The sequence below is a fragment of the Rutilus rutilus genome, assembly GCF_951802725.1.
Source record: "Rutilus rutilus genome assembly, chromosome: 14".
Taxonomy (NCBI): Eukaryota; Metazoa; Chordata; class Actinopteri; order Cypriniformes; family Leuciscidae; genus Rutilus; species Rutilus rutilus.
In genome coordinates this window covers 26,964,605-26,978,891 of record NC_140219.1, presented here as the reverse complement: position 1 = coordinate 26,978,891, position 14,287 = coordinate 26,964,605, and the positions used below count along the sequence as shown (strand labels likewise).

At 36.2% G+C, this 14,287-nt stretch overlaps 1 protein-coding gene and 1 long non-coding RNA gene across 2 annotated transcripts; one reads left to right on the top strand and one right to left on the bottom strand.

The window, feature by feature from the left end:
• Window positions 1–1,097: 1,097 nt before the first annotated feature.
• LOC311303729 lies at window positions 1,098–3,820 on the bottom strand. The gene is made up of 3 exons (XR_014629818.1): window positions 3,556–3,820; window positions 1,607–1,690; window positions 1,098–1,481 (listed from the first exon to the last, which is right to left on the bottom strand). It is a non-coding gene; the product is annotated as an uncharacterized lncRNA (long non-coding RNA).
• A 2,381-nt stretch (window positions 3,821–6,201) lies between these two features.
• On the top strand, window positions 6,202–12,867 carry slitrk2 (SLIT and NTRK-like family, member 2). The gene has a single exon (XM_084430354.1). It carries the CDS (start codon window positions 6,618–6,620, stop codon window positions 9,180–9,182), a length of 2,565 nt encoding a protein of 854 aa, XP_084286480.1. The 5' UTR covers window positions 6,202–6,617; the 3' UTR covers window positions 9,183–12,867.
• Window positions 12,868–14,287: the final 1,420 nt, after the last annotated feature.

The window sequence follows — 14,287 nt, the reverse complement described above, 5'->3', positions numbered from 1 at the left end:
TTTTGAAAACTGGTTTCAAAGGTCAAGTTTTTGAAAAAGGTCTCTGTGTAAACAACAAAAACGCGAATCTCTAAAGATGATGACATCATGCACATTACATTTTCAGTCTGTTTTATCGCCATCTAATGGCCTGGCAGCAGAATACAGCGTTTTTAGTCGTTTTCGCGGATCCTTGTTAACGGGGATCGTTTTGACAATTATGTCGTCTGTACGCGGAAAACTTTAAGCATATCGTTGTCGTACACTTAGTTCAGCTGTGTATACCTCCCCTGGTGAAAAAATAATAATTTGCTAAGTATACTTGCAGCCAGACTAATTATCAGTATACTTCAAGTGTGTTAATGATTAGTTAACTTGAAGTGTGCTATTTTGAAACAACTAATTTTGTACCAAGTATATTTTAGTAGTAATTAAATTGTAGTAAAGCATAACTTTAAGTGTATTAAGTGTACTTTTGTGTACTAAATTGGAACAACCTTAAGTATACTTAGTATACTTTAAGTATATGCCTGTGTAGAGACTAATTACATGCTTGATTAGTGATATTAAAGTGTACTTTATTTGTATTTTAGTACATTACAAATTCATTGTGAGTGTCTTCGAAACATACAAGCAATATACCTAGGTGAAAAATAAATATATTTAAATTGTACTATACTAAGTGCGTATTAAATGTATTATTTTGAAACAACTTCAATTATATTAGTGTATTTCAAGATATGCTTAAGATCAATTTTAAGCTATTTGCACTACATTTTAATATATTAAATTGTGAAAAATGCAACCACTTCAAGTACATTTAAGTGTATTTATTTACAGTTCATTTAAAATATACTTTTATGTTTTTTACGTCTTAAGTTTTATGTCTTAAACTACAGTTATAATATATTTGAAGCTCAATTTAAATGTACTTCAAGAACATTTAAATAGCATTTCAGCTCATTAAAAATGTATTAGCATTACACTAATAGCTTATTATAAAGCGGTTTTATTCAGTATTCAAAATGGTATATTAAAAGTGCAAAAATAATTTAATATAAATGTTAAGACATACACAGACTTTGAAATCAAGCAAACTTTAATATAGTATCTTGTTGTGTACACTGTAAAATAAATGCATGAGTACATTAAAAAAGTACAGCAGCATATATAATCTCTTGAACAAAAGACATTATAACAAAGACCAGTGAAATGCTATGGCAGAGCTATATTTATATCTTTTTGTAGAACATTTCAGTTATACCTGTATTACTGAAAAGTATACTAATATTACAACACAAAATAAATAAGCATCACAATGCAATTTTCAAAAAAAAAAAAAAAAAAAAAAGTTATGGAAAAACAGTGTGCAGAAGTGAATAATACATTATTTACAAACTTAGGCCTACAAAATCTAAACCAAAGAAACAGAAGAGTTTGAATGTCACATCTTCATCTTCAATCAGATCTTGGAGTATTTGAAGACTGCTTTAACACAGGATCTGTGAAAGGGAAGAAGAATTTATATAAAATTAACCAATGATTAACATTTTTGTATCCATGTTTGAATATATGTATAATAATTTGCATAGAAATGCATTAGAATTCTGTTGACTTCTCAGTTTACCTTTCAAAGCTTTGACTAAATCCTCATCAAGCTGGACATGAGTGTCCATTTGTATCCTCTTGTCTGTCGTCACTATACAGCACTCTATGAGTTACAATGAACATGAGATTAGAAGAAGCCCAACACAACTTACAGTGAGCGAAGTTCAATCAAAAAGTCACTGATATAGTTATTTGTAGCAATAAATCAACCTGTGAGTATTAGAGGGTATGTTGTTTATTGATAATATACAAAAAAAAACAAAAAAAAAAAACAGATTTTTATATGAATGACTCAAAGTCAGCACAAATTAGACACCTGAAATGGACACGTTGGTAACATTTTCCTAACTGTCAGTCACCTTTCAATAGGCCTGATTCAAAAATCTCTATAACAGAGGTGATATGAGTACTATGCTAATATACTTTTAATATATTTAAAGATAATAAAATTTTTCTTAGTATGTTTGGAATTTACTATTGAAAAAGGGAATATATTTCAAATACAGTAAAGTATATATTTTTTCCACTAGGGTTGTTATCACCAGTACTTAACCCTTTCATGCATAAAGGTCACTACAGTGGACTGCTATTAAAAAAAACATTTTCTTGAATTTGCACGGGTTTTGATGGCATAGTTGCACATCAACCTCTACAGTGGACCCTGGTGCATCATCCTATACATTGCAACTAAGTGGCAAGCCATTGTGTGTCGAATTTTTCCCCCTCCAAACCAAGATGGCCAATGGTCAGTCAGAAATGCCAAGTTGCTCCGGAATATCCACCCATTCCTTCTATCCTAGGACACTCTTGTAGGTAAAAAAAAAATATTGTAGCATCAAGCAATATCTAATGAGTCCTATCAGTTACATTTTCCAAGTTTTGATTTTAGATTGGGAGAAAAATCTGTTTAATCATCTGTCCACTATAGAGGACCTCATGCATCAATGGTTATATTTCAGCTACAATTCATACTTATACTGTGAATATTGTTTTTGAAAATACCTATTCAGCAGTGACGTTTTTTGACTGTAAATAAATGTATTTGTATTATTAGAATGTAATTTTCATTGACATAAAAAAAGTAATGTGATTACATAATGTATGTGACTTGTAATGCATTACTTTACTTGTTAGATCAAAAAGTAATCTGATTACGTAATGCACATTATTTGTAATTAATTACTATACTTGTTAGATCAAAAAGTAATGTTTACGTAATGCATGTTGATTGTAATGCATTACTTTACTTGTTAGATCAAAAAGTAATCTGATTTCGTAATGCATGTTACTTGTAATGTGTTTCTTTACTTGTAACATCAAAAAGTAATCTAATTACGTAATGCACATTATTTGTAATTAATTACTTTACTTGTTAGATCAAAAAGTAATCTGATTATGTAATGCATGTTACTTGTAATACATTACTCGTAACATCAAAAAGTAATCTGATTACGTAATGCACATTATTTGTAATTAATTACTTTACTTGTTAGATCAAAAAGTAATGTTTACGGAATGCATGTTGCTTGTAATGCATTACTTTACTTGTTAGATCAAAAAGTAATCTGATTTCGTAATGCATGTTACTTGTAATGCGTTTCTTTACTCGTAACATCAAAACATAATCTAATTACGTAATGCACATTACTTGTAATTAATTACTTCTTAGAGCAAAAAGTAATCTGATTATGTAATGCATGTTACTTGTAATACATTACTCGTAACATTAAAAAAATCTGATTACGTAATGCGCGTTACTTGTAACACATTACTTTATTTGTAACATCAAAAAAGTAACCTGAATGCGTTATGCATGTTACTTGTAATGTGTTACCGCCAACATTGCTCATTTCAGATGAGATTGAAAAAAAACATATCGCTAGGTTTACTCAGAGGAGGACTATGCTAGAAATGTGTCCATGTTGAACATAATCAGAATGATCAGCTAATAAGGGTAAATTGACTTACTCTGGTACACTGGAGGGAACATCTGAGTTGGGTTTTCACAGTTGTACCTTGACAGGCTGTAGAGATTTCTGATGGAATCATGTCCTCATATTCTGATATCAAAGATACGCAAAGTTCAACTTGTATGAAGTTTTTTTATTTTATTTTTATTTTATAGTTTTCGCATGATTTGATATAATTGTATGGATTAGTATAATACAATATCTGTTTGATTATTATATTATATTTAATACAGTATCTCTTCAGTTTAAACCATAAACGCATGCTGTCCACTCAAGTGGACATCTGAAAATCTCTTTGAAAAATGTGTAAAAAATAATAAAAAAAAATCTTGTTTTTCATGCCTTAAGAGCAATAAAAACACATGGGAAAACAATCCTGACTGAGGTTATCATAATTCATGCATGAAAGGGCTACGTTATCTCTGTTTCTGGTCAGTTTGTCCTGCCTCGTCAATGCTTTGTGAATGTTTAAATGTATATACTGCATTGCATCAGTTCCTACATTTCCTCATTACACACTATTGCAAGATGCATTTATTTGTCATGCACATTGTTTCATAGCTCTTGCATAATATATTAGCATGAAGTGATAATTATATATGACTCAAAATAAATGCTCTCTATTACAATAGTATAAATGGCACAAAGTGGGCAGATTGTTATAGAATAATTACATATCTGTAATGTTAAAGTGCTTATATTGAAAGAATAAGACAAACACGTCTATTTTCAGAGTGTTTCGTCATTTGCTGATATGCACAATGTTTTGCGACGAATGTCAAACATTGCAATGCAGTCAGAAGATACGAAAACAGATTTAGATGACTTAAAACAAATGAGTCAATCAGCTTCTGATGTTTACAATAAATGCATAAACACAGAAAAGTTCTGGCTTTCGTGTGCAGATGGTGCTGTGTCTGTCTTTGAGATTATTTAAAATCACTTCGCACATTCTCCATCTGATGTGGCCTTCACCTCATCTTTGATGACATTATTAATCATAAGGGTTTTAAAAAGTTATTATGAACATAATGTGAACAGGCTATGCCTTTACAGGTACCTCCTCAAATATCTGATTGATGATCACTGGAATAACTGTGACAAAAAGATAGATGAATGAAAGATAGCATGAGTTATGATTTAAAATGTTGCTCTTGTGTCTTCCTGACAGATGATTGACATAATCATTCATTCAATCATTCGAGTTTTGCAATACATTCTTTTTTTTTTTTACTTATGTTTCTTAATCTTAGATGTAATATTCCCATATTTATCAGCTACAAAATAAAGTAGAAAAATACTACACTACACTAATAGCAAACAATCAACAATAAAACTGTATGAAACTGCATGTATAGGTGTCATATATAAAATGAAACAAGAACCCATCACAAGACAAATTATATATATATATATATATATATATTATTTATTTGATTAACTCAAATGTGATATAATAATTGGATTATAATTGGATTATGATTTATTAGAATTAATATATTAAAGAAATATAAGAATACTAAAATATATATTAACTGCCGCTATTATTTCAGAGTATGTTCTTATCATTCATTTATTATTATTTCTAATGGGTTGGAAACTGATGGTGTTACAATGCTCTCCAGTATCCAGTATTGGCTGAGTTTGGCCTTAGTGCATTGGGCATATCGTCCTCCTTTTCTTGGCTATCTATCATGATTGTTATTGCCAGTGTGCAGCATGCAAATCAATAATTTATGACAGATTACCTTATGCCTGAAGCTGGTGTTTTGTAATTGCAATTTAAGATGGTTCTTAATATGACTCATGAATTAAGTCTCAAATTTCGTTAAAGCAGTCAATAAATAAACATGAGGAATGGATAAGCAAAATAAACACCAAAGCAAAATGGGGAAAATAAAAGTTTTTCTTATTTGAAGATCCCTATTGACGCCGTCTTTACCCCTGCAAATGTATGTTTTATATATATATTTGGAGCTACTTGCGCCTCCTAGTGGCCGATTATGATTAGAACAGCTGCTTTTGTTATAAAACCAGAAACTTTACTTACAGAAACTGCACAGAAATCTGATTTTATTCTGTTTATTTATTTCTCATTTAACCTTTTTGTGCTACAAATTAATGTTCTTTCTCTTCTTATTTTTATTATTATTATTATACACGATAAAAGGCTATGCAATATTGGTTTATTTAAAAGAAAATAAACCAAGAAGGCATATCTTAAAAACTGTTTTAAAACAAACGTAAGTGTTCAAGTCGCGTTAGAACACCCACAGCAATAGTTCATTAACAGATAAAAGCAATAATGAATTAAAATAAATAAAACATAAAATGCCATTCAATATCAAAAATAGATCAAATAAAAAGGCCACACAAATCCCATCTTAAAACGGCTTTTATCAAGCAGTGCACGTCTGTAAATAACACTAAAATGGTATTGTTGTCATAAAAATAATGTCTTTGACTAGGAAAGGAACACATCTACTCACTCATGTCTGGTGACGTCGGAATTCCACACAGAGCTCGTTCACTCTCATCCAGCAGACACACACACAAACACACACACAGGCATAGGCGCGCGCTCCTGGTGGGAGTGAGTGAGCAAGCGCGGAGTCCATCTCTCTCACTCTGAAGCTCGCTCGCATAGCGCTCAGTTATCCCGCGCATCACGCACCGTCAAGTTGACTGTCGCCATGCAGGATCACAGGCGTAAAGTTGCTTTCGTGTGAATATCTCTCGCGCCGCAGGTGAAAAGGACAGTTTAAGCTCCGAGACTCGAAACGGTGGTGCCTCGGATGCGCTTTAAACTGCTGCATGAATGCTTGCTCATTAGCCCGGTATTTCACTGTCACTGCGAGGGACGACGATGTGTTCGGTCCGGCAGCGTTCACAGTGCGCTCGGTGATGGATGCCTTCTCTATTCCGCCTTTCGGGATTTAAGGAGGGTCAATGGAGAGCTGTGCGCTTCTTTGCGCCTTTTGAAATCTTCTTTGGGGCTGAGCATGCCTGTTTTGAGATTTGCACATTAATGCTGGGGCTTTCGGCATTATTGCTGTAAAAATGCTGAACAACATTCTCTTGCTGAGCGTTTTAACAGTCACCAGTTTCCCTTCAAAGACAGACAGCCGCAAAACTTCCAAAGACATTTGCAAGAACCGGTGCTCCTGCGAGGAGAAGGAGAATGCACTGAATATCAATTGTGAAAACAAGGGTTTTACAACGGTCAGTCTGTTCCAGCCTCCGCAAAACAAAATCAGCCAGCTCTTTCTGAATGGAAACTTTCTCACCAAGATAAGCCCGAATGAATTCTTCAATTATGGTAATGTAACATCTCTTCATTTGGGTAATAATGGCTTGCAGGAGATCAAAACAGGGGCATTCAATGGGTTAAAAAACTTGAAGCGCCTTCATCTCAATAATAATAATTTGGAGATCATAAGAGAGGACACTTTTTCTGGTTTGGAGAGTTTGGAGTATTTGCAAGCTGATTATAATTACATTAGTGCCATAGAGGCAGGGGCTTTCAACAAACTGAATAAACTCAAAGTCCTGATACTCAACGACAACCTTTTGCTCTCTCTACCTAACAACATATTCCGCTTTGTCATGTTGACGCATTTGGATTTAAGGGGAAACCGACTGAAGATGCTGCCGTTTGCTGGTGTTCTAGAGCATATAGGTGGAATAATGGAGATTCAGCTGGAAGAGAACCCGTGGAATTGCACTTGTGATTTGATACCCCTGAAAGCCTGGCTGGATACAATTTCAGTCTTTGTGGGGGATATCGTGTGTGAGACACCGTTCAGACTGCACGGCAAAGACGTCACGCAGCTTATCAAGCAAGACCTTTGCCCCAGGCGCAATCCTGGAGACACAAGTCATCGTGCGATGCAACCACCGTCTGATTCACAATATCAGGGTCTGTCTCCAACCCTGCGGCCTCGAGTCACACCGACAAGAGCCCCCAAGGCCTCCCGCCCCCCCAAAATGAGATACCGCCCCACTCCTCGTGTCACGTCCAGCAGAGATAAACATGTATTCGGGCCTATCATGGTGTACCAGACGCGCTCACCTGTCCCGATGACATGCCCGGGAATATGCGTGTGCACGTCGCAAAATCCCGACAGTGGATTAAACATCAATTGTCAGGAGCGCAAACTTCAGAACATCTCTGAACTTCAACCCAAACCGTCGTATCCAAAGAAACTGCATTTAACCGGTAACTATTTGCAGACCATATACAGAACGGATCTGACAGAGTACAGCTCCCTCGAGCTCCTGCACTTAGGGAATAACAGAATAGCAATCATTCAGGACGGAGCCTTTGAGAATCTCACTAGTTTACGGAGGCTCTATCTGAACGGCAACTACATTGAGATCCTGTCCCAGTCTTTATTCGTTGGGCTGCAGAGCTTGCAATATCTCTACCTGGAATACAACATCATTAAAGAGATTTTACCCCACACCTTCAACTCGCTGAACAATCTGCAGCTATTGTTCCTTAATAATAACCTGCTGAGATCCCTTCCTGACAATGTGTTTGGAGGTACCATGCTGACAAGGCTTAATCTCAGAAACAATCATTTTTCCCATCTCCCAGTGCGCGGCGTGCTGGACCAGCTCTCTGCCTTCATTCAGATCGACCTCCAGGAGAATCCGTGGGACTGCAGCTGCGACATTGTGGAGCTTAAGAACTGGATGGAGCTGTCCAGCACCAGCGTAGTGGTGAATGAGATCACGTGTGACTCGCCATCCAAACACGCAGGCCGGCTCTTGCGCTCCCTCCGAAATGATGCCATCTGCCCCGAGACTGATGAGGTTCCTGTGACTAAACCCCCGACTGCTGTGAGCTCGAGCACCGAGGCGACCCCTTCTTCTTCCGTAACCCCTACGGACAGAATGCCCGAGATGCCTCCAGAGGTGCCCTTGTCCGTTCTCATCTTGGGCCTGCTCGTCGTGTTCATTCTGTCTGTGTGCTTCGGGGCAGGATTGTTCGTGTTTGTCCTCAAACGTCGTAAGGGAGTGGAGAACGTTCCCTCAGGCACCAATAACCATTTGGACTTGAACTCCTTCCAAGTACAATATGGCTCTTACAATGCAGATGCCAATGCGGATAAAAGCGACAACCATGTATATAACTACATCCCTCCGCCCGTGGGCCAGATGTGTCAGAACCCCATCTACATGCAGAAGGAGAGCGAGCAGGTGGCCTATTATCGGAACCTGAAAGGGCTGAGCTTTAGCGCTCTTGACCCCAAGAAGGACGAGCTTGATCGAAGCCCAGCTTTCACCATAAGCACAGTGGAGTTCATTGATAAGCAACCGTGTGCCAACCGTGAACCGGAACTGCTTTATCAGAACATTGTTGAGAGAGCAAAAGATCTGCCCCAATCCGGGCCACTCAGCTATAACTTTTGCACTTTACCCAAAAAATCCTTCATCCCACCCTACGAAACCACCCGGCGACACAACCAGGATCGATTAAACAAAACTGTTCTCTACGGGACCCCCAGAAAATATGCTGCACAGTCCAAAATCGAGCATCCTTTGCTATCCAACAAGCTTAAAACCGAGCCAGACTACCTCGAAGTTCTGGAGAAACACACTGCGATGAGTCAGTTGTAAGATTGAGTTCCTGTAAAACCTGTATCATCTGTGTATTCAACCACAAGAGACAATAATAACACCACCACAGACCTAAGCCTTCCATCTTCTTTTTAGAGGCTGTATACATACCCGCAATTTAAAGATGATATATTATTTTCTCTAAGGTTTAAATTATTTCTTCTACTTGAAACATAAAGACTGTAGCAGTTGTCGCAAGAATATGTATAGCTTACAGCTCCATGCTTTTTTGTAATATGAAATATATTTTCTCTCAGACGACAGGGTTGTTGAAATGACATTCCTGTAGAACATGTTGGATGGTGAGTGCAACACAAATTCCTGGTTCCAGAAGTGCCTTTGCACTTGAAGAATTTTATCTCTGCTTTCTGCTAATCAAAATTTTTATAAGTGCTGTATTTTAAGACTCTTTATGTAAAATAGAATTATTTGTCCATTGCATTAAAAGTAAAAAAGTAAAATGGTACTCTAGTGTTGGGAGAATATTGTTTCTCATGTTTTGCATCTCTAAAATCAGGTGATGTCAGCTTAAATTGAATTAAGTTTCCTATGCATTCTGTGATGGATGTGGCTTGTGCAGTATTCTGCAGCAAGGCTGATCTCTTTTAACGGCAGTGTGTGCGTGTATGTGTGTGTGTGTGTGTGTGTGTGTGTGTGTAGGCTCAGCATATATGGTACTCGCATTTGCCTAGTTTCTGTGCCATGAAGCATTGTCAGTGAAGAACAAATGGTGCAGAAAATTATTTGATAATTTTTACTTGCCTGAATATTCTTTACATTTCGTGGCACACCGACTTGCTTGCTGTAGTGTCTGATCTTTTATTCCTTGTGCATTCGCTCATTCATTTCTAAATTGAAATCAGATCGTTTCTGACTGTGGACATAATGGTTGCTGTCCAAGGTGCTAAAATGAGTTTGGATTGGCTGGTAGAGATATACTGTTGTCTTAGTGCTGAATTTCTAAATATGCCTTATTGTAGACAAGTTAAATACTTGAAAAATGATGCAGCAGTTTACTGCAGCACAAATCAGACGAGTTTGTATTGTTTCCTATCAGCACAGAAATAGGGTTTATGCATTTCTTGATTTATTTTGAATTTGTGTGTTTGCTTGTTTACATAAATGTAAAGAAGGCTCTATATCATTGCTGCATTCATAAACTCCGTGTACATCACGTATACACATTTCATTCGTAATTCATTACCTTTTTAAAAATGTTTGCAACCTATATGAGCAGTTTGATTTCAAAGTGAGGCAAATGTTTTCCCCCATGGGAAAAAAAAAAAAGGAGTGCGCTTGCTACAGTGCTTGATGTGACAGAATGTTTTTCATCCATTTTCAAATGGAGTGCGCGGTACAATGAGCCTCTGTGTGGCTGTTTCCTGGTGTGGCCGAGAATGGGCAAAGCCACACATGCCCTGCACATCAATGAGGGGCCTGACCAGCAGAACACTTGCTGCTCTAGATGGAGACGTCATGCTTTGATTCGAAATAAATTGTGAGCTGTAATCGGTTTACGCAGAATGAGAGGGAGCGAGGCTGTTTCATTGATGCTGATGTATTGAGTTCATTACATATACAGCTGGTCCCAGTATACTTTATGTGCTTTTTTTTTTTTTTTTTTAATTGTGTGCATGCAGTTTTGCCTATGCATTTGAAATTCATAAGTCTGTGAAGTGTGCAATCAGTCTTTTGCATGCAATTTGATCTGCGAGAATACATTACAGATATATATTTCCAGAGCATTATGATAACTTTCTTATTGCTGTGTGGAGGTTGGGATAAAGGACTACTGACTGATTGAAGAGAAAGTTTTGAAGCCCGAAAGTCTCGGCAGTGCTGCAGTACTTTGATGCCATTGGCAGTGAATTATGTCAAGCAGTTTGAAGATACTTGGCTCCAGATTCAAATCGATGGGAATGATGCTAGGTGTTGGCTGCTGTGGGCTTGTCCTCAAGCCGTTCTTGCTTTCAGGCAGCTTCCAAATTCTCCTACATGAATCTCCTCTTCCCTCATTGCACCGTTGGTTTATGGATAGGTGATTTTCAGAAAAGTTTAAATTTTTTTAACTGTAATGATATATTCATGATGGAGCTTTGATTCAGTATCCATATCTCTTGAGTAACTGCTCAGCCCGCAGGCACATTCATTTTCTTGAAAGGCTGTGACTGGAATATTTAACCTGACCTCACGGCAATTCGAATTTTACGAGGTGGCTAATTCGTACAAATTCATACGACCTGACTCGTCCGAATTTTTACGCTTTTTGCTAAATCGTACTTATTTTACGAGTTGTCCAATTCGTATGAATCCGTATGAATGGCCTACCCCTGACCTCGCACCTAAACCTACCCATCACTGGGGTTTAGACAAATCGTACGAATTCGCCACATTTTACTCACTGATATGAATTCGTATGGATTGGTCGTGAGATAGCGTTTGAATATTCCAGCAAATTGCCAAAGATGTGCTTCTTTGATTGAGTTGCTCTCATTATTTGGTGTATTGTGTAACACTGAAGGTATTAAAAATACACGTTAATTACATGTTCAGTATAATAAATAGCATTGTTAAATATTATTTACTTAATAAAAGAAAGAAAAAGGTATTCGTTTAATATCTTGGCTAACCAAGAGACCATTATGCTTTTATTTTCATATTATGCATAATTAAATGATTAGATATTAAGAGGTGGCTGTGGCTCCTGTACAACGTCTCCATTCTTGTAGAACGTAAATGAAGCATGCATAAGATACAATGAGAATGTAAATGGACCCATCAGTGTTTCAGCTTCTGGATCCATAATTAAAATCATATGCTTTAGTACATTCGGCGAGGAAAACGGCGTGAGAATAGCCATCAAGGGGCCACTCAAGCCCACTTGTAGACGCCTTGAGAGCTGCAATCAAACAAAGTGATAGAAGAGCATGCAATGATATTAGAGAGGAGGGGAGGCTGTAAATTGTTAAGAGTAAAAAGCTAGAGTTATGACGCTTTTTCAGCACATAGCTTTTTCTCTCTGCCTGAGAAAAACGGGTGCAATTGTTTCACTGCATTGCAGATTAAAAAGAAATATATATATATACAAATTAAGTATTAATTTTTATCTGATGTTTGGATGAATTCAGATTTATTTTCTAGGTTGTTGGTTCAAAGTTTACATGAAAGGGAGATGCTAACTGTCTTTGGTAGCTACCATAAACATTTTACAATAGTACCATCAGTAAGTTAATGCACAAACTAACAATGAGCAATGCAATAAAGTCTATCTATCTATCTATCTATCTATCTATCTATCTATCTATCTATCTATCTATCTATCTATCTATCTATCTATCTATCTATCTATCTATCATTTACTAATGCCTTTTAAGATCAAAAGTTGTATCTTTTAACATTAGTGAACTAACATGCACGAACGCATTAATAAATGCTGCAAAAATATATTGTTCATTATTAGTTCCTGTCAGTTAATGCATTAATGTAAAGATAAATAAATTGTAAAGTGTAAAAAATTGTGTACGATGTTGTAAAATGATACCAAAATAATATATACTGATATTAGTTTTAATCATCAGCTTCTCTGAATATATTTTACCTAAACAGATTACATTTATTTTTAGATAATCATAATGTACAGCTCACTTAGACTTTTCTTTTAAACACACATTATACCTAATTTCTTAACGGGGCTATTGTTATAATAAGTCCGACTAAAAGAATAATTATTTTAAAATTTATATTATGATCTAATCTTTCTTATGTTAACTATATGTATGGTATTTTCTTTTGGCACAAATAAATGTTTAATTTGCTCTTAGTCTCCTCTAAATCAAAACTGTATTGATTTTGTCTTCCAGAAAAAAAAGAGAAAAAAAAAGTATATATATATATATATTCAAAACAATTTCAAACCTAAAAATAAAAATAACACTGCAAGTAATTAGTTTTTTTTTGTTTATGCAGGAACTTTCGCAAGCTTACTGTTGTTATTCAAATTAAATGCATGAAAACAACACTTAGAACAAAATATTCCTATTGTAAAACGCACCAGTGCGCATCTCACGGGAATCCAGAAAATGTCTGTCAGACACTGACAAGGCAAATAGAAATATCCAAAGGCTGGAAATGACATTAACACCAAGCCCAGCGCCCGTAGAACAAACAAGCTTTCGGCGTGATGTAAATCATGTGTTGAGAACAGCAGGAGTGTGTGTATGATTGTCTGGAGTCAGATTTAGGGGCGAGATCTTTGTGTGTAGTCTTTCTTCTGCAGTGTCTTTTTGATGAATAATGTATTTGTTTCATGGCCGCGTAATCATTTAGGCATTAATGATGAGCCGTGTTGGAAGCTGACAGGATGTTTCGCACAACTGTCACAGAACAAACTGCCTCATAGGAATTAGTCGTCAATGTCCTGGTGACTGCCAAGGCGTTTCTCTGGAAACAAGTGCAGTGTCCCCATATATCTGCGAGTGTACGCAGCGACATCTGCAAAAAGGCACAGCCATAATTCTTTTAAATGGATGAAATTTATATAAATTTTCACCTCCATGCAGAACTGTTATAAAACATACTGAATCATTGTTCAACTGTCTATTTAAAGGGATAGTTCACCCAAAAAGGAATATTCTGTCATCATTTACTCACCCTCATGTTGTTTCAAAACTGTATAAAAGATAAAAGAAAATATGTTGAACAATGTCCGTAACCAGAGAGTTGACGCCATTGACTTCCATAGTATAAAAAAAAAAAACTATGAAAGTCAATGGGGACCATGCATAAATTACCAACATTCTTCAAAATATCTTTTTTTTGTGTGTGTCCAGCAGAAGAAAGAAACTCGTACAGGTTTGGAACAACTTGAGGGTGAATAAATTATGCCAGAATTTTCATTTTAGGGTGACCTATCCCTTGTATATTTTTTGGTAATGAAAGAAAACTGTGCTACTGAACAAAATTGTGTTATACAATCCATGATATATATACAACCTGACGCAAGAGTAGATAAACCTACACAAACACATCTCTTTTCACACTGTCTATGGAACAACAGCGCAATAAAAGACAGCCAACCTCTGAAATGTTATCTTCCGTAAGATCTG